The sequence below is a fragment of the Numenius arquata genome, unplaced genomic scaffold (assembly GCF_964106895.1).
Source record: "Numenius arquata unplaced genomic scaffold, bNumArq3.hap1.1 HAP1_SCAFFOLD_1141, whole genome shotgun sequence".
NCBI lineage: Eukaryota > Metazoa > Chordata > Aves > Charadriiformes > Scolopacidae > Numenius > Numenius arquata.
In genome coordinates this window covers 13,367-32,684 of record NW_027414951.1, presented here as the reverse complement: position 1 = coordinate 32,684, position 19,318 = coordinate 13,367, and the positions used below count along the sequence as shown (strand labels likewise).

Genomic DNA, 19,318 nt, shown 5'->3' with positions numbered 1-19,318 from the left:
GGGGTGGGTGGGGGTGGGATTTTTTTCCAAAGGGGAAAAGTTTGGGATTTTTAAGAAAAAAAAAATAAAAAAAAGCAGAAAAAAAAAATATCAAAAAAAAAAAAAAAAGGGGGAGGGGAAAAAAAAAAAAAAAAATCTTTTAAAAAGGAAAAAAAATAAAAATAATCTCCGGGGGGGGGGGGACACAGGGAGAGGGTTGAGAGTCCCGAGTGGTGGGGGTTTTTTTGGAGGGGGGGGGGGGCCCTTCCCTGCCCCTCATCTCCTGGGGGATATCCCCCCCCCTTCTCCCCCCCCCCCCCCCGCAGTCTGTGGAGGATTTTTAATTTATTTGCGCCGTGTGGTGCTTGGGGGGGGGGGCCCCGGGAAGCGCCTTGTATATACCCCCCCCCCCCCCCCCCAGACAGGCGCGTGGGGCCGCATGTTCCCCCCCCCCCCTCGTGCGGGGAAGGGGGGGGGGGGGGGGGAGGGAGGGGCCCGCCTGTTTTTTTTTTTTTTTTTTACGTTGACTGTATAATTTTTCTTTTTTTTTTTTGTTTTCTACTCGTTTTGTTTTGGGCTTTTTTTTTTTGTTGTTGTTGATTTCCCCCCCCCCCCCCTTTCACAACCCCCCCCAATTCCCTCCCCCCCCCCCCCCCACTTCCCCCCCTCCCTTTAGACCCTTAGAGCCGTGTTTTTCATCTTATTGTATGTTTCGAACCTTTGGATTCTTTAACATGTAAATAAAGAAAATATTATTGGAGTTGAGTCGGGGGCTGTCCCTGTCACCCCCCCCCCGGGGGGGGGACACACACACGCACACATGTGTCACACGCCCCCCCCCCTTACGGTGCCTATAGGGGTTCTCTGTGTCACTTGGGGTGTCCCCGGTGGGGTGGTGGTGGGGGGGGACGGACACTTGTGACCCCTCCCCATCCCATGTCCCTGGGGGGGGGACACACAACACAGGGCTGAATGTGGTTTTGTGGCCCCCCCCCCCCCCCCCCCATGCATTGTGGGGTTCCTTTGAGGGGGGGGGGGGGTGTGGGACCCCTCGCGGGGGGGGGAGGATGGGGACAAGCTCATCCCGTGTCGTCCCCCCCCAACCCCCCCACCCTGTCACTCCTTGGCCACTGGGGGTAGGGAACACTGATCCCAGTCTCTGTGGCCCCCCCCCCCGCGCCCCCCCCCATTCCACTCCCATAGTGGCCACAAGAGGGTGCTGTCAACCCCCCCCATCATGTCCCTAGAGGGAACCACCTCCTCCCCCCTCTCCCCCCCCCCCCCCCAGAACATCCCGGTCCAGCTCTAGCTGCGTGTTTATTAAGCAGGGACCCCCCCCGGTAAAAGGGGGGGGGGACACACAGGAGGAAGAGGGGGGAGAGCCCCCCCAGAGAGGCTAGGTGGTGGTGGGGGGGGGGGGGGAGGCCTTCGACCGATGCTGGGGGGGGGTGAAGGGGCAGGCGGTGATGGAGCTGGTCGCAGGGGGGGGGGCGCTGGAGAAATCTCAGGAATCCTGTGGGGGGGGGGGTAAAAGAGGAGAAATGAGCAAATGTGTTGGGACGCGGGGGGGGGGGGGCAGGGGGGGAGACGGACAGACGGAGGGACGGACGTTACCTGCAGCCTGGGGAATGGGGCGCCCTGGAAGGCAGAGAGACAAGGTCAGGGTCGGAGCAGGGAAAGGGACACCCCCCCCCCCCCCCCCCCAGGAACAACCCCCCCTCCGCCCCCCAAGTCTCCCGGCCCCTCACCTTCTTGCGCATGTAGAGGAAGAGCCCCAGCGCCAGGAAGATGAGCCCCAGCACGAAGCCCCCCACCCCCGTGAGCATCTTGCTCCTGGCGCTGTCCGACTGCAGCTCTGCGGGGATGAGAGCGGGGGGGGGTCAGGCCTGGGGGGGCCCTGGCTCCCTCCCCACCCACACCAGGGGCTCGCACCCCCCTCCCCGGGGGACCACTCAGGGCACGGCCTTACCCCACTCCTGGGTGACGGGGTGCTTCAGGCTGACGTGCTCCACCTGGCAGGTGTAGGTGTCCCCGCGCTGCGGGGTGGTTTCCAGCATCACCAGCACCTGGTAGGTCCAGTCTCCGTTCTGCATCACCTCCGTGGACACCACGTGCTCCGTCTCCTCCCGCCCGTTCTTCAACCACTTCACCTCAATCTCCGCGGGGTAAAACCCCGTCACGGCGCAAACCAGCCTGTCGATCTGGGGCAGGGAGCTGGACTGCATGGGGGAGACCTTCACCTTGGGCTGAACTGGGTGGGGGAGAGAGGGGGCTGGGGAGCGGCTGGGGGAGCACAGGGCCCCCACAGCCCATCCCAGGGGTCACCCAGCCAGGACACGGCTCTCCCTCTGCTCCCCACGCAGGATGTGCCCGGGGGGGGGGGGGGGGTAACTGTTGCAAGGGACTTGAGTCCCCACGGATGGGCGCAGGGGCTGCCCGGGGCTTGGCTTGTGCCCGTCCCCCGGGGAAATGTTCTGCTGCGCGCTCACCTCTCCTCTCCACGGCAAAAGGGGTCCACACCCGGTAGTTATTCCGGCAGTACGTGTCCACCTCAGCCCGTGTTTGCTCCAGGAAGTCCTGGAGGTTGTTCAAGTACTCAGCAGCAGGCTTCCCCAGGAGATTGTCAGCCACAAAGTGCCCCACATCGTTGTCATAGTGTGTGTACTGCTCCCGGTTGTAGATGAACCTTTTCACAAACCTCACCCGCTCGGTGCCGTTGGTGAAGTAACAGTCGCCCTTAAACTGGACCTGGAAATACCCTGCTCGTGCAGACGTGGGGGGGTCAGGGTCCTGCCGTGACTCCCCATCCCCAGGGGAGCTGCACCAGAGCCCAAGAACTAAGGGAGGTGGGAGGATGCCGTGCCCTCCCCCCCCCCCCGTACACCATCCCATTCCCCTTTTCCACCCGTTTCCTCCCTCCCCAGTATCCTCCCACACCCAGTTCCACCCTAAGGGGGTCTCATCCCCCTCCCGCACCCAGCACCTCCCAGGGCACGTGTGGGACCCAGCCCCACCAACACCCTCCCACACCGCGGCCCTGAGCTCACCTGAGGCCTCCTCGCCACCAGCCCCGTGGGCTCCCAGCACCACCAGTGCCACCAGCACGGCCCCAGCTCCCAGCACACGGACGGTCTCCATCGCTGCTCACAGGAGAGCCTGCAAAGGTGCGGGGACCCCCGAGCGAGTCTGACTCTGCCAGTTTGGGGTATCACCCGCTCCTGCCCAGTGCCGGGACTGGGAGTCCCAGTGAGGACCAGTGAGGAGCGGGGCTGGGCAGCATCACCTGTCACCAGGCAGAGCTGGGACCAGCAGGGCTCGCTCAGACACTTGTCCCACGCCGGAGCAGTGGTCCCGGGGAGGAGGCTGCCGGCCTCAGACAGCGCTGGGGCTTCCCGGCCTCAGGGCCCCGCACCTCCCCCCTCCCCAGAGCCCTCCCCGGGGCTGTGTGTGCCCCCAGTTCAACAGTCACCCCTGCGGGACCCTGTGCGGGCGTCCCTCTGTCTATCTCCTCCGCAGGGTGCCCTGTGCTGCTGCTCTGCCTGGGAACAGACGAGTCAGCGCCAGGGCTCCCTCCTATTGGCTGAAAACCCGGGGGGGACCCTGTCCCCCGGGAACGGGCCCCCCAGCACTCAGCTCCCCGGACCAGGAGCAACATCCTCACCCGGTCCTGTTCTTGGTGCCCGGTGCCAGGAGAGGCGATGGCCGGAGGACGGGGCGTCCCGCTGGTGCTGCTGGCTGTGCTGACCCTGCGGGGTGCAGGGGCCATCAAAGGTGCGTGCGGGCACTGGGGCTGTGGGGTGGGGGGTCTGGGATGCCCTGGATCCGTGGGTTGGGGTGTGTGGGTATGGGGCAGGGCTGGGGCAGGGCTCAGGGCATGGGGAGCTCTGTCCCTCCAACTGCAGATACGACAGTGGGGATGGGCCCCTGCTGCCCCCCCAGGAGGGCAGAGCAGGTTGTGGAAGAAGGGGGCCAGGGTACCTGTTTCCTGCCGTCCCCCTCCCCAGGTCTCATTTCCCTCCCCTTCCGTCCACCCCCAAGTGCCCTGGATCAGTGGGTCCAGTCTCTGCACCAGCCAGTGACCAGAGATGATGATCAGCACTGGGGTCCTGGCACCTCCCACCCTGCAGCGTGTCTGGCAGGAGGGCAGGGTCCTGGCCGTGGGCAATGCTGCCCCTAACACCCCTCTCCGGTCAGTGGGGAACGCGATCCACCAGTCTGAGTTCCAGCAGCGGATCGAGGCACTGCAGCAGGAGAATGGGGAATACCAGCAGTCCTTCAACGCTGACGAGGTCTTCCACGTGGACCTGCAGAAGCAGGAGACGGTCTGGCGCCTGCCCGAGTTCGGGAGCTTCACCGCCTTCGAGGCCCAGGGAGCGCTGCAGAACGCGGCCGCAAACAAACACAACCTAGACATCCTGATGAAATGGTCCAACCGCTCACAGGCCACCATCGGTAACAACCCAGTCCCTTTGCCCCTGGGGACCCTGCCAGGGCCGTTGTTCCCACAGGCTGTGGCCCGGCCGGCAGCGGGGTGCACAGCGCCCTGCGCCCCTGGAGCACGTGGGACCTGGGCATGGGCCCGAGCCGGGGTGTGGGGTCTCCCCATGGGGGCAGGGAGGAACTACGGGGCTGTTTCCAACCAGCCCCAGGTGCTGTGGGGCCATGCTCTAGGGCTAACTAACTCCTCCCTCCTCCCCGCTGTCCCCAGTGCCACCCGAGGTGATGGTGTTCTCTGAGGACCCCGTGGAGCTGGGGGACCCCAACGTCCTGATCTGCTACGTGGACAAGTTCTGGCCCTCCGTGATCTCCATCTCGTGGCTGAGGAACGGGCAGGAGGTGACGGACGGCGTCCTCGAGACCATCTTCTACCCACGGGATGACAACACCTTCCGCAAGTTCTCCTACCTGCCCTTCATCCCCACCCGCGGGGACTACTACGACTGCCGCGTGGAGCACTGGGGGCTTCCCAGACCCCTCCTGAAGCACTGGGGTGAGGAGCGGGGCTGGGCCGGGGTCCCCTCCCCTTGCAGGCGGCGAGGGGGGCTCAGCGCCCCCTCCTCACCCACCCTCACCCCTCCGCAGAGCCCCAGCTGCCCCTCCCCGCCTCCGAGAGCACCGAAACCCTGGTGTGCGCCCTGGGCCTGGCCGTGGGCATCGTTGGCATCATCGTGGGCACCATCCTCATCATCAAGGCCATGAAGATGAACAGCGCTCGCAACCAGCGCGACCCCTTGTGAGGGGGCAGAGCACAGGGGGGGCCCTCCCAGCCCTGAACCCCCCGCCAGCCCCCGCCCTCTCCTCCCAGCTCTGTGCCCCACCACCCTCCAGCTCCATCCCCACAGCCGAGCCCACCACCTCCGCACCCCACCACGACCCCTGCACCCCATGCCGTGCCCCGCCTCCCAGCCCTGCACCCCACAGCACTGCCCCGCGCCCCCCAGCCCCACCCCACCCCACCGGTGCCCCCCTGCCGTGCCCCGTGGGCACCCCGCTGACCGGGGCTCTGGCGTCCCGGGCTCTGGGGTGCTTCCAGCAGCAGTAAAAGTGGTTGGGGACAGCCGGCCACCACGGAATCTCTTTGTCACGGCTTCCTCTGCGCCCTGCTCGTCCTGCTGATACAGTGTTGGGGGGGGCACGGGGCGACTGGGGGGTCTGTGGGGCTGGCAGGGCTGGGGGGGTTGGGAGGGTGCAGGGGGTAGGATGCCTGTGCCGTGTTGGGGTGCAGGGCAGCATCCCACCGGGGGGCACTGCAGGAGGGGTGGGAGCGGCCATCACCGCTCAGGCTGGACGGGGTGTCCCCCCCCAGGGCCCCGCTCCCTGCCCCAGCCCACCGCTGTGGGGTCGGGTAGTGAGAGGGGCACACGGAGCCACTGACCCGTGACCCCCCCCGTCCCCGTCCCTGATCCACCCTGCAGGAGGCTGGACACAGGATCTGCTGCCCACCCACTCACACGGGTTGGGGGGGTTGGCCCCACCTCGCAATGTCCCCCCACGGTGGCAGCCCCAGGCCACCAAGCGCATCTGGTCCCCACCGAGGGTGGAGCCCTGTCATAGACCCACCGCCCCCCAGGGAAGGCAGTGGCCCCCCTCTGCCCCGCTGTCCCCAAACAACCACGGCCGGAGGGTACCCGGACACTTTATTAGGCTGAGCCGGAGCGGCCGAGGGCCACCTTCGCTGGGTCCTGGGGACGCCGGGGCTGCGGAGCAGCGACAGCAGCGAAGCTGGGCTGGGCTGGGAGGGAGGGGGTGACCCGGGGGTCAGTGGGGGGATGTGGGGCTCCGGGACGGAGCCGTGGGGGGCAGAGGTGACGCTGGGGGGCAGAGGACAGGGGGCGGTGGAGCAGATCTGCAGGGGCAGGAGTTCATTCAGGAGCCCTGTGGGGAGAGAAGAGGGGGGTGACCACCGGGGTGGGGGACGGCGTGTCCCCAGGGCTCTGCCCCGGCGCTACCGGGGGACACGCTGTCCCTGGGAGCAGGGGGGGACCAACCCCCACGGCGGGGTGCACCAGGGTGGGGGGAGACGGAGGGACGTTACCTGCAGCCTGGGGAACGGGGCGCCCTGGAAGGCAGAGAGACAAGGTCAGGGTCGGAGCAGGGAAAGGGACACACACCCCCCCCCCCAGGAACACCCCCCCTCCGCCCCCCAAGTCTCCCGGCCCCTCACCTTCTTGCGCATGTAGAGGAAGAGCCCCAGCGCCAGGAAGATGAGCCCCAGCACGAAGCCCCCCACCCCCGTGAGCATCTTGCTCCTGGCGCCGTCCGACTGCAGCTCTGTGGGGATGAGAGCCGGGGGGGTCAGGCCTGGGGGGCCCCAGCCCCCTCCCCACACACACCAGGGGCTTGTGCCCCCCTCCCCGGGGGATGCTCAGGGTGATGCCACCCCAGCCTTACCCCATTGCTGGGTGACAGGGTGCTTCAGGCTGACGTGCTCCACCTGGCAGGTGTAGGTGTCCCCGCGCTGCGGGGTGGTTTCCAGCATCACCAGCACCTGGTAGGTCCAGTCTCCGTTCTGCATCACCTCTGTGGACACCACGTGCTCCGTCTCCTCCCGCCCGTTCTTCAACCACTTCACCTCAATCTCCGCGGGGTAGAAATCCATCACGGCGCAAACCAGCCTGTCGGTCTGGGGCAGGGAGCTGGACTGCACCGGGTAGATTTCCACCTTGGGCTGAACTGGTTGGGGGAGAGAGGGGGCTTAGGAGGGTCTGGGGGAGCACAGGGGCCGCCCAGCCCGGCTCAGGGGCTACCCAGCGTGGCACAGGGCTCTCCCACTGCTCCCCATGCAGGATGTGCCCATGGGGGCTGCGAGGGACTTACATCCCCACGGATGGGCACATGGGCTGCCCTGGGCTTGGCTTGTGCCTGTCCCCCGGGGAAATGTTCTGCCACGCACTCACCTTTCCTCTCCACAGTGAAAGGGGTCGACAGCTGGTAGTTGTGCCGGCAGAACGTGTCCACGGAAGCCCGTCTGTCCTCCAGAAAGTCCTGGAGGCTGTTCCAGTACTCGGCAGTAGACTTGCCCAGGGGGGTGTCAGCCACAAAGAGCCCCACATCGCTGTCGAAGTGCACGTACTGCTCCCGGTTGTACATGTATCTGTCCACAAACCTCACCCTCTCGGTGCCGTTGAGGTAATGGCACTCAGACTCAGCCAGCTCCTGGAAAAACCCTGGTTGTGCAGGGACAGGTCAGGCTTCCTGGCTGCCCCTCCCCAGGTGCCCTTAGCACCCCAGGCAGGGCAGGGAAGGGGGGGGGGGGGGGAAGCAGCCTGGAGCCCCCTCTCGGTCATCACTCTCCTCTCGGCCTCCCCCACAGCCACAGGGGCTGTGATAGGGCAGGGGGGTGTGAGCCTGACGCCGTGAGGACTCAGTTTCTCAGCCTGGGGACAAGGGAGAGCCAGAGGGGACCCGAGGGGTGTTGTGGGGAGGGAAGACTGTCACCCAGAGGTGGGGGGCAGGAGGGGACATGAGAAGGGTGACCGCAGGGAAAGAGCCCAAGGGAAGGGAGGACGCAGGAGGGAGCCAGGGCAGAACGGAGCCAGGAGGCTGTTCCTGCGGGTCGCCAAGGAGGAAGGCGCATCTCTGCTATTCCCAGTTCGGGATCAGGTCTCACCTGGAGCCCACTGCACCCTGGTCCTGCAGAGGACAGACAACTGGACAAAGGAGCCACTGGGGGCAGCCCTCACCCACCTGTAGGGGGGTCCCGGGGGCAGCAGGGTTGTCTCCTCACCATTCCCACACCCAGCACCTCCCAGGGCATGTGTGGGACCCAGCCCCACCAACACCCTCCCACACCGCGGCCCTGAGCTCACCTGAGGCCTCCTCGCCACCAGCCCCGTGGGCTCCCAGCACCACCAGTGCCACCAGCACGGCCCCAGCTCCCAGCACACGGACGGTCTCCATCATTGCTCACAGCAGAGCCTGCAAAGGTGCGGGGACCCCCGAGCGAGCCCGACTCTGCCAGTTTGGGGTATCACCCGCTCCTGCCCAGTGCCGGGACTGGGAGTCCCAGTGAGGACCAGTGAGGCGCGGGGCTGGGCAGCATCACCCATCACCAGGCAGAGCTGGGACCTGCAGGGCTCGCTCAGACACTTGTCCCACGCCACAGCAGTGGTCCCGGGGAGGAGGCTGCCGGCCTCAGACAGCGCTGGGGCTTCCCGACCTCAGGGCCCCGCACCTCCCCCCTCCCCAGAGCCCTCCCCGGGGCTGTGTGTGCCCCCAGTTCAACAGTCACCCCTGCGGGACCCTGTGCGAGCATCCCTCTGTCTATCTCCTCCGCAGGGTGCCCTGTGCTGCTGCTCAGCCTGGGAACAGACGAGTCAGCGCCAGGGCTCCCTCCTATTGGCTGAAAACCCGGGGGGGACCCTGTCCCCCGGGAACGGGCCCCCCCAACACTCAGCTCCCCGGACCAGGAGCAACAGCCTCACCCGGTCCTGTTCTTGGTGCCCGGTGCCAGGAGAGGCGATGGCCGGAGGACGGGGCGTCCCGCTGGTGCTGCTGGCTGTGCTGACCCTGCAGGGTGCGGAGGCCGTCAAAGGTGTGTGAGGGCACCGGGGATGTGGGGTGGGGGGTCTGGGGTGCCCGGGACCCATGGTTTGGCAGGTGTGAGGGCAGAGGTGGGTCTGGGGTGCCCTGGACACACGAGGTGGGTGTGTGGGTATGGGGTAGCGCTGGGGCAGGGCTAGGGCAGTGCCTGGGCCTTGGCGAGCTCTGTCCCTTCATCTGCAGGTATCCCCTCGGTGGAGATGGGCCCCAGCTACCCCCCTGGAGGGCAGAGCAGGCTGAGGAGGAGGGGGCCTGGGACACTCTTTCACTGCCCTCTCCCAGCCCAGGTCTCCTGCCCTCCAGCCCCACAGTGCCCCAGCTCTGTGGGTCAGATCCCTGCAGCACCCACTGCTCCTGGGAGTCCCTCTGCGGTGGACCTGCCCCATGGCCTGGCCCTAGTGGGATTATTATATGGGGCAGGACCTCCAGTGCCAAGGTCCCTGGAGCCCTGGGACCGCCACCCCACACTGCATCATGTCTTGGGACAGGCCCCTGTGGTCCCACAGCCTGTCACTGGCCCTGGCCTCAGGTGGTGAGGAAGGAAAACCTGATGGCGTGAAGGTGCTGGGGGCAGAGTGGGTCTCCAAGCATTCCCTTTCCTGGGAAGAGGGGTGTCAGCCTCTGCCCAGCCCCGTGGGACCCCTGAGGAAAGGGAGAGGCTCATGGTGGGCTCCCATCAGGCCTCCCCGCACCCATGCAGTGTCCCCATGGGAGCCTGTGGGGAGATGGCGTGAGCCCTGTGGCGGTGGGAAGGGCACTGACCCTAACGCCTGTCCCTCCCCAGTGGGGAACATGATGATCCAGACCGACATGTACCAGCTGGATGAGAGGCTGCAGCAGGAGGGAGGCGAGTTCATATTTGATTTCGATGGGGATGAGATGTTCCACGTGGACCTGCAGAAGCAGGAGAACGTCTGGCGTCTGCCTGAGTTTGGGAACTTCATCAGCTTCGAGGTGCAGGGAGCGCTGCAGAACGCAGTGGTAATGAAAACCAACCTAGACATCCTGATGAAAAGGTCCAACCGCTCACTGGCCACCACCGGTAACAACCCAGCCCCTTTGCCCCTGGGGACTCTGCCAGGGCTGTCGCTCCCACAGCCTGCAGCCCAGCCGGCAGCGGGGTGCCCAGCGCCCTGCGCCCCTGGAACTCGTGGGACCTGGGCATGGCCCCAAGCCAGGGCGTGGGGTCTCCCTGGGGGGGCAGGGAGAAACTACGGGGCCATTTCCAACCAGCCCTGGGAGCTGCGGGGCCTGGCTGAGCCGGGGCTCTAGGGCAGCACTAACCCCTCCCTCTTCCCCGCTGTCCCCAGTGCCACCTGAGGTGACAGTGTTCCCAAAACACCAAGTGGAGCTGGAGGACCCCAACGTCCTGATCTGCTACGTGGACAAGTTCTGGCCCTCCGTGATCTCCATCTCGTGGTTGAGGAACGGGCAGGAGGTGACGGACGGCATTCTCGAGACCATTTTCTACCGAGGGTCAGAACACACCTTCCGCAAGTTCTCCTACCTGCCCTTCATCCCCACCCGCGGGGACTACTACGACTGCCGCGTGGAGCACCAGGGGCTTCACAGGCCCCTCCTGAAACACTGGGGTGAGGAGCGGGGCTGGGCCGGGGTCCCCTCCCCTTGCAGGCGGCGAGGGGGGCTCAGTGCCCCCTCCTCACCCACCCTCACCCCTCCGCAGAGCCCCAGCTGCCCCTCCCCGCCTCCGAGAGCACCGAAACCCTGGTGTGCGCCCTGGGCCTGGCCGTGGGCATCGTTGGCATCATCGTGGGCACCATCCTCATCATCAAGGCCATGAAGATGAACAGCGCTCGCAACCAGCGCGACCCCTTGTGAGGGGGCAGAGCCTGGGGCTCCCTGCCTCCCCTCAGCCAGACCCTCCACACTCTCAGCCAGCCCTCGCCTCACCCTGGTGGGATCTGATCACCCCAGTGCCCCATATCCCTGCCCCACATCCTTGGCACCCCCTTCTCCCATGCGCATCACACACAGACGTGATGGAGACGGCTCCAGAGCCAGTCCTGGTGGGGGTCTGCAGAGCCCTGGGGGCCTGCACTGGTCCCAGCACCCAGCTCACACCATGCCATGCTGGGGCTGCCCCTGGTCCCACAGCCATCTCCCTCCAGGAACATGGCGCCTCCTCCCAGCCCAGATGCGGGGTCTGCCCCACAGACTCCTGAAGGGAGTGGAGGGGTGCCCTCCCCCACAGTTCCCCCTCGGCGCACAGTCCTGCACCCTCCGCTCCTGCTCTGCTGCTTTTTCACCACAATAAAGTGGGCTGGGGTTGATCCTGCCGTGCGAACCTCAGCGTGATTCCGTTCTCTAGACCGTGCTGGGGTGGGTGTGTGTGACTGCAACTCTACAAGCCCCCTTGGTGTCTGGGTGATCTATGGGGTGGTGTGGGGCAGGGCTCCAGGGATCTAGCTCTAGCTCTTGGGCAGAGGGATAGGGCAGGGTGACCTCAGATCTCCCGGGTTCTCCCAGCCGGTGTAGGTGGCATCTTTGCACCTCTAAAGAACAGTCCCATGGGGGAGGCACCCATTTATGGCCCCTGAGGTGGGGCTCACAGAGCCCATTGGCCCATAGCCACCCTGATGGCAAGGCCAGGAAGGGGCTCTGGGAGAGTCCGATCCTGCTGTGCCACAGACACCAGCAGCATCCCTGGTTCATGCAACTCCTTGGTCAACTCAGTGTGGGCAGAGCCAACGCCAGCCAGGGCCCAGACCCTAGACAGCAGAGTCCCCGCTGTGTCCACCAGCACCCAGGGACACCCCCAGGGGTGGCTGGGATCCACAATGCCGTGTTCACCCCATGGGTGCGAGGGCGCATGGCTGACCCCCTTGCAAGGCTGGGAGCTGGCCAAGGGGTGACCCAGAGAGGGACGAGACCATTTCACGCATCAGCCCTCTTCCTGCAGGCACTGTGACCTCTCGTGTGCACACATGCGTGTGTACCCTGGTCGGTGGAGGAGAACCCTGCAGCTGCCCCCGAGAGCCATTAGCTGGGGCAGGAGGGAGCACAGCTGAATCTTGCCCTCAGCCAGACCAGTTCTCCCAGCAGCAGCTTTGCCTGGTAACTGGTGACACTGCAGCCCTGCTCTGGAAGTCTCCAGCAGGGCCTGTCCTGGTTCCCCTTTTCCCTCCCCATCACTGCCCGGCTGCGTGGGGTCTTGTGCATGTGGGATGGGGGCGGCGGGGTCTCCGCAGGCTCCACAGGGCTGGAGGCCTTTGGTGCTGGAGCTCCAGGTTGTGCCCGTGACGGTGTCTGAGCCCACGGGGCAGGGATGTGCTGAGCCCCATGTGCACGAGCCCCGACACCCAGGGACTGAGATGGGGACACAAACCAGGAAAACCGCTGTTGCCATGGGGCTGTAGAGGAGAAGCAGCCCCTGAGGAAACCCCCAGACAAGGAGCAAATCCCTCCCAGGAGCGGCGACGGATGAGGCAGCGCAGCAGCTCGGGGCCTGCTTCCCTCCTGGCTGGGGGCGGAAGGGGAAGATGTGGCTGGAACAGAAAGTGGATGACGTGCGGCGGGGGGGATGTGAAACCCGGCTGCCTCGCACATGGGTGGCATGCTGGGGTCGCGTGGGGATACCAGAGGGGTCCCTCTGAGCCCCCAGTGGGAAGCACTGGGAGGGGGTATGGCCACGGGTGGGTCCAGCGTGGGGTCTGCTGGGAAACTGAGATCTCGCTCCGGGGCCTGAATAAAAACTACCTGGAGATAACTGATTCCAGGACAAAAAAATGTAAATAGCAGCAACAGCCGAGCCCCCGCCCCTGGCATCGCAGGGTGGTGATCAGACAGGAGCTGCTGTCCCTCCAGGGTAGCTCTGGGGCTGGCCCCCACCATGGATGCATCTCCCCGTGACCCACACCCTGAGGGGGCTCAGCCCCGGGAACACGGCAGGAGCAGAGGGGGTCGGCTGCCGCTGGGGATGCGAGGCTTGTCCTCCCCTCTGGCAGAGACACAACAAGCGCCCTCAACCTCAGGAGGACACTCGTGGTCCTGACGTGAGATGCCAGCAGGGAGGGAGGGAGAAAGGGACTCGGTTTGGAAAGCGGACGCGGTCCCACATGGGTTGCAGGCAGCGCCGGGGGTGTCCTGCAGGTGTGCAGGGGCTCCCTCCTTGGCCACGCAGACCCAGAGCCCAATGTGCACATCCTAAAAGAGAGGTGCCAAAACCAGCTGATGTTTGCAGCCCCTGGGCTTGGGGGGGCTGGAGCCAGCACAGGGCTGCCAGGGGGGGCTCCTGGCTGAGCCCCAGCTCCCACCCCCCAATTCCCGGAGGAACCCAGGTGCCCTGACCCAGCAACGCCAGGCCAAGGGCTTGCCTGGCTGGAGCAGGCAGGTCCCTGCAGCAGACGCTGGGACCAGGACCTCAGCTGCCTGGAGTCTGCCGGAGACTGGTGACGCGGCCCAGTGCTGCCTGCTGACTGGTTGGGCTGGGGTTACTGGAGGGCAGGGAGAGCAGGCAGGGCCCTTTCCCCGAAACGCTGGCGTGCCCCATGGGGGCGGACACCAGCTTGGGTGGAAATCCCCTGTCTCTGTGGGTGCGGGAGGGGGGGTTGAGGGGTCAAGCCAGCAGGACAGAGTCACCTCACCCCAAGGACGCCAAGCCCCACGGCGTCGGAGCCTGAGGCCAGGACGGGATCGCTGCCACATCAAGCTGAGCGGCCGCAGCATCGCCTTGGCCACAGGGGTGTCCCCTTTCATCGGGCAGTGGCCCATAGGGACTCAGCTCCCTCGAGACCTGTGCCAGCTCCAGCCACCCCCTCTGGCTGTGCCAGAGCTGTCCGAACAGGAGCCTCATGACACCGTCACCAGGGAGCAAGCGCTCCCGTCCCTTGTGCTGCAGGCACGCAGCCCCCAGGGCTGAGGTGGTCTGTGGTAGGGTCACCCCCCCCACTCCCAGCCCCATGCCTGTGGTCCCCTACGCCGCCTTGAGAGCTGAGGGAAAGGGGGAAACGGGTGCGAATGGTGCCGGGGGATTCCCAAGAGAAGGTTCCCTCCTCCCCCAGGGCTGCTATGTCACCAGTTACCAGGGGGAAGGGAAGGTCTGAGCCCAGACGGATAGTGTCCTCACCCCCTTCTTCCGGAGAGCGGCTTCCCAGCAGGCAGCACTGCACTGGAATGTTCCCCCCCCACCAGGGACGGTATAACAGCGCCAATGCTCCAGAGTGGGAGAGAGACCGAAACACCTCCAAAAGACTCAAACACCCCTTTTTACTACCGCCAGGACAGCTACAGGAAGCAGGAGGGTGACCGGGATGTGCCAGTAGGGTGGGCAAGAGAGGAGACGCGTCTCCCCCCATCCTTGACCTTGACCTGGGTCTGGGCTCCCACCCCACAGAGGAGCAGGACAAGCAGGACACTGAGGTGGGAACTGTCCCCCCCACACAGACCGGTGCCCAGAAGTGGATTTACCCCACAAAGTGGAAGCACCTTTTGGGGCTCCTGGACCTAGGACCCTCTCACCAAAGCCCACCCCGTCCCACTGACACCGCAGTGCCGGGGGCAGGAAAGAGATGCTGGGAAGCAGGGAGAGGTGGCAGCCCTGGTGTGCACGGGGACCAATCCAGGCCCTTTGGACTCAGCAGCACTTTGCCCTAACTGCAAGGGGCACAGAGCAGCTCCAGGCACCTTCTCCCTTCCCAAGCCCTGCCCAGCGCGGTTCCACCCCTGCCCAAGGACAGGCCTGAGTCTGTGCCAAAGCTGGAGCAATCTCTGGCAAATCGATGTGTGGCGAGCGCTTGGCACGGCAGGAGTCACAGGGTCCCGGTAGCTTCATTATCAATCTATCCTCTGTCACAGCCGCCAGCAGAGCTCCCCTCGTTTCAAGGGAGCCCAACAGTACACGCGGCTCTTGGAAGCTCCCCAAAAACTCCTTTCCACCCAGATCCACTGGAACCAAGGCCGCCTCCCCATCACGCTGCCACCCTCCCGCCCACGCACAAGGTTTCACTCCTCCTCACTTACCTTTTCCATGTGTCGGGTCCCTCTTGGGCCAGGACTTTCTAAGGTTCAACAGGGAGATTCCCACTTGCCTTGCCGAGCTGCCCATGGAAGCCACGTAGAATGGCAAACACTACCTTTTTGCCTGGAGACCACACCTGCCACAGTGGAAGAGCTTTTGGTTATCACGTGCATCAGAGATGTTGAAGAGACCCCTCCAACCAGCACCCACACTCAACGCCAACGTCAGCCAGCAACTCGCTTTCCCCCCACCGAAAAGCAGCGGGATGGTGGGAAATGACGGTGCCTCCAAGGGGAGCAGAAGACTCAGAACAGAACAGAGCGACAGCATTGTCTCCTTGGGCCAGAGCTTTTCATGAGGCCCAAACGCCAGCCTGGCCAAGCGTTATCTTCCCCGCTCAGTTTTTAAGCGCCTGTAACCACATTTGAGACACAGCAGCTCAGGGGAAGATCAAAGAACGGTTTAGGGTTGGAAAGGACCTGTAAAGGTGTCCTGGTTTGAGCGACACAGGCATCATTTCTCTTTCAGTAATGTCTCTTCTAACGCTTGGGAAAACTGGATTTTTAGAAAACTCTAGTGTCTGAATTTGTGAAAATATTTGCTTTATAGCCAGCTCTGGGGTGCAGGTTTCAAGGTCTCGGTGTTTCCGAGCTCACCAGGTGCAGGGATAGGGAGGAGCGAGACCCAGGCACTTGACCCAAGCTGCCAACAGGGTTATTTCATACCATGAACATCACATTCAATAGAAATTAGAAAGTTTGCTGAAGAGTTTCTTCTCTTCCATAATGGCTGGGATCCTGAGAACTCCTTGCCCCGGTGCCAGAGCCCTAAGCCCTTCCCTTCCTCCTGAAGGAGCCACAGCGCTCGCAGGGTCCCACACTGGCTGTCCCTGCAGGGAGGGCACGGCTTCCTATGATGGGATGGGTATGATACTCATATATTTTATATTGGTATTGGGATAGATATTGGTTCTTTAGTGTTATTAATGTTAGTGTTATTCTTTTAAATGTGTTTACATTTCATCCCTCAGGTTTCCTTGTTTTTTCCCCGATTCCCCTTCCCGGGTGGGGAGGGGACATCAGGTGAGGGAATAGTTGTCTAAACGACAATAAATTGTTGTGGGTTCTTCAAATCATAATGAAAGCCCATGGAGTCCAGGCCCCTGCCCCGGGCAGGGACATCTCCAACCAGAGCAGGTTGCCCAGAGCCCTGTCCAACCTGCCCTGGGATGTTTCCAGGGATGGGGCATCCCCCATCTCTCTGGGCAACCTGGGCTGGTGTCTCACCACCCTCAGCATAAAAAACGTCTTCTAATACCTAGGCTGAATCTGCCCTCTTTTAGCTTAAAACAGATCGCGCCCTGACAGCTATCACAGCTTTGAAAAGCGGCTTTCCACCCCAAAATCGTGGCTTTTTGGGACACTTTTACCTCAGGAACCTGGCTGCTCCTCACGGATCGAGCATCAGCGGTTCCCCCGCCTCAGCCCTCGGGGGGACGGGGCCCCCATGGCCGGGCACCCGCTGCCTCACTGCGCTCGGCCCAGGGAGGGAGGGAGGAGGGACGGGCGGCAGCGGCGGCGGCACCGGCCGGCGCCCTCCAGCGACCGTGAGGGACATTGTCCATCGGGCATGGCCTGTCGCCATGTTCTCCTGAAGGGGAGCCCGCCTCCGACCCTGCTCTCCTCACGGAGCCGCTGTTTCCCGCCCTTTTCCCCTCACGGAGCTGCCGCCTCACGCCATGTTCTCCTCACGGAGCCGCCGCTTCCCGCCCTTTTCCTGTCGGGGAGCCGCCGCTTCACGCCCTTTTCACCTCATGGAGCTGCCCCTTCCTGCCATATTCTCCTCGGAGTGATCCTGCCTCCCGCCCTTTTCCCCTCACACCACCGCCACCTCCTGCCCTTTTTTCCCTTCACAGAGCTGCCCCTTCCCGCCCTTTTTACCTCACGGTGCTGCTGCCTCACGCCATTTTCTCCTCACGGTGCTGCTGCTTCCTGCCCTTTTCTCCTCACGGTGCTGCTGCCCCATGCCGTTTTCTCCTCATGGAGCTGCCCTTCCCGCCCTTTACCCCTCATGGAGCTGCCACTTCCCGCCCTTTTCCCTTCACGCTTCTGCCGCCACCCACCATGTTCTCCTCACAGTGATCCTGCCTCCCGCCCTTTTCTCCTTGCGCCGCTGCCGCCTTCTGTCCTTTCCCCCTCACGGAGCTGCCGCTTCCCGCCCTTTTCCCTTCACGCCACTGCCACCTCCTGCCATGTTCTCCTCATGCCACCGCCATCTCCTGCGCTTTTTTCCCTTCACAGAGCTGCCCCTTCCCGCCCTTTTTACCTCACGGTGCTGCTGCTTACCACCCTTTTCCCTCACATGGAGGTGCTGCTTCTGCCCTTTTCTCCTCACACCGCTGCTGCCCTGTGCCGTTTTCTCCTCATGGAGCTGCCCTTCCCGCCCTTTACCCCTCACGGAGCTGCCGCCTCAGGCCACGTTCTCACAGAGCCGCCGCTTCCCGCCCTTTTCCCTTCAAGCTGCTGCCGCCACCTGCCATGTTCTCCTCATGCTGCTGCCACCTCCCGCCATGTTCTCCTCACACCCCTGCTACCTCCCGCCCCTTTCCCTTTCATGGAGCTGCCCCTTCCCGCCCTTTTCACCTCATGGTGCTGCGGCCTCACGCCATGTTCTCCTCACAGTGCTGCCATCTCCCGACATGTTCTCCTCACAGAGCTGCTGCTTCCCACCCTTTTCCCCTCACAGAGCTGCCCCCTTCCCACCCTTTTCCCTTCACGCCACTGCCCCCATCCCTCCCTTTTCCCTTCACGCCACTGCCACCTCCCGCCATGTTCTCCTCACGCCACTGCCACCTCCTGCCTTTTTTCCCTTTCACGGAGCCGCCGCTTCCCACCATGTTCTCCTCACGGTGCTGCTGCTTCCCGGCCTTTTCCCTCACACGGAGCTGCCGCTTCATGTCCTTTTCTCCTCACGCCACTGCTGCCTCCGACCCTGCTCTCCTCACACCACTGCCACCTTCTACCCTCTTTCCCCTCATGGTTCTGCTGCTTCCCACCCTTTTCCCCTTCATGCTGCAGCCGCCTCCCGCCACGTTCTCCTCACGGAGCTGTCTGTTCCTGCCCTTTTCACCTCACGGAGCTGCCACCTCCTGCCCCTTTCCCTTTCATGGAGCTGCCCCTTCCCACCCTTTTCACCTCATGGTGCTGCTGCCTCCCGCCATGTTCTCCTCACAGTGCTGCTGCCTCCCGCCATGTTCTCTTCACAGAGCTGTTGCTTCCCACCCTTTTCACCTCATGGTGCTGCTGCCTCACACCGTGTCCTCTTCACAGAGCTGCTGCTTCCCACCCTTTTCACCTCATGGTGCTGCCACCTCACACCGTGTCCTCTTCACAGAGCTGTTGCTTCCCACCCTTTTCACCTCATGACGCTGCCACCTCACACCGTGTCCTCTTCACAGAGCTGCTGCTTCCCGCCATTTTCGCACTTACGCCACTGCCGCCTCCCACCCTATTCACCTCACGGTGCTGCCGCTTTCTGCCTTTTTCCCCTTCCAGCCCCTGAGACGGAGAGGGGTGTACAGCAGTACAGGTTGGGGGCTGACTTGCTGGAGAGCAGCTCTGAGGAGAAAGACCTGGGAGTCCTGGTGGACAACAGGATGGCCAGGAGCCAGCAATGTGCCCTTGTGGCCAAGAAGGCCAATGGCATCCTGGGGTGCATCAGGAAGAGGGTGACCAGCAGGTCGAGGGAGGTCATCCTGCCCCTCTGCTCTGCCCTGGTGAGGCCCCATCTGGAGCACTGGGACCAGTTCTGGGCTCCCCAGTTCAAGAAGGATAGGCAACTGCTGGAGAGGGTACAGCAGAGGGCTACAAAGATGATGAGGGGCCTGGAGCATCTCCCTTACGACTAGAGGCTGAGGGACTTGGGTCTTTTTAGTCTAGAGAAGAGAAGGCTGAGGGGGGATCTGATCAACACCTATAAATACTTAAAGGGTGGGTGTCAAGAGGATGGGGCCAGTCTTTTTTCAGTGGTGCCCAGGGACAGGACAAGAGGGAACGGGCACAAACTTGAATATAAAAGTTCCACCTAAACATGAGGAGGAACTTCTTTACTTTGATGGTGGCAGAGCCCTGGAAGAGGCTGCCCAGAGAGGTGGTGAAGTCTCCTTCTCTGGAAACATTCAAACCCTTCCTGGACATGTTCCTGTGCAACCTGCTCTGGATGGACCTGCAGGGGGGTTGTACTAGATGATCTCCAGAGGTTCCTTCCAACCCCATTTGATTCCGTGATTCTGTATATTGGCGTTGCCTTGGTGGAAACACT

At 63.6% G+C, this 19,318-nt stretch overlaps 4 protein-coding genes across 4 annotated transcripts; 2 read left to right on the top strand and 2 right to left on the bottom strand.

Moving 5' to 3' along the window:
- Nucleotides 1-1,278: 1,278 nt before the first annotated feature.
- Nucleotides 1,279-3,202, bottom strand: LOC141478294 (class II histocompatibility antigen, B-L beta chain-like). Its single transcript, XM_074167400.1, has 6 exons — nt 3,027-3,202; nt 2,469-2,738; nt 1,949-2,230; nt 1,728-1,834; nt 1,594-1,617; nt 1,279-1,492 (listed from the first exon to the last, which is right to left on the bottom strand). Exons 1-6 carry the CDS (start codon nt 3,115-3,117, stop codon nt 1,484-1,486), a joined length of 783 nt encoding a protein of 260 aa, XP_074023501.1. The 5' UTR covers nt 3,118-3,202; the 3' UTR covers nt 1,279-1,483.
- Nucleotides 3,203-3,629: 427 nt separating this feature from the next.
- On the top strand, nt 3,630-5,557 carry LOC141478292 (HLA class II histocompatibility antigen, DR alpha chain-like). The gene is made up of 4 exons (XM_074167398.1): nt 3,630-3,750; nt 4,174-4,431; nt 4,688-4,969; nt 5,062-5,557. The coding sequence occupies exons 1-4, from the start codon at nt 3,678-3,680 to the stop codon at nt 5,214-5,216; spliced, it is 768 nt and encodes a 255-aa protein (XP_074023499.1). The 5' UTR covers nt 3,630-3,677; the 3' UTR covers nt 5,217-5,557.
- A 542-nt stretch (nt 5,558-6,099) lies between these two features.
- Nucleotides 6,100-8,476, bottom strand: LOC141478290 (class II histocompatibility antigen, B-L beta chain-like). Its single transcript, XM_074167397.1, has 6 exons — nt 8,289-8,476; nt 7,377-7,646; nt 6,871-7,152; nt 6,644-6,750; nt 6,515-6,538; nt 6,100-6,354 (listed from the first exon to the last, which is right to left on the bottom strand). The coding sequence occupies exons 1-6, from the start codon at nt 8,380-8,382 to the stop codon at nt 6,346-6,348; spliced, it is 786 nt and encodes a 261-aa protein (XP_074023498.1). The 5' UTR covers nt 8,383-8,476; the 3' UTR covers nt 6,100-6,345.
- Nucleotides 8,477-8,879: 403 nt separating this feature from the next.
- On the top strand, nt 8,880-11,324 carry LOC141478293 (HLA class II histocompatibility antigen, DR alpha chain-like). The gene is made up of 4 exons (XM_074167399.1): nt 8,880-9,013; nt 9,806-10,063; nt 10,332-10,613; nt 10,706-11,324. The coding sequence occupies exons 1-4, from the start codon at nt 8,941-8,943 to the stop codon at nt 10,858-10,860; spliced, it is 768 nt and encodes a 255-aa protein (XP_074023500.1). The 5' UTR covers nt 8,880-8,940; the 3' UTR covers nt 10,861-11,324.
- Nucleotides 11,325-19,318: the final 7,994 nt, after the last annotated feature.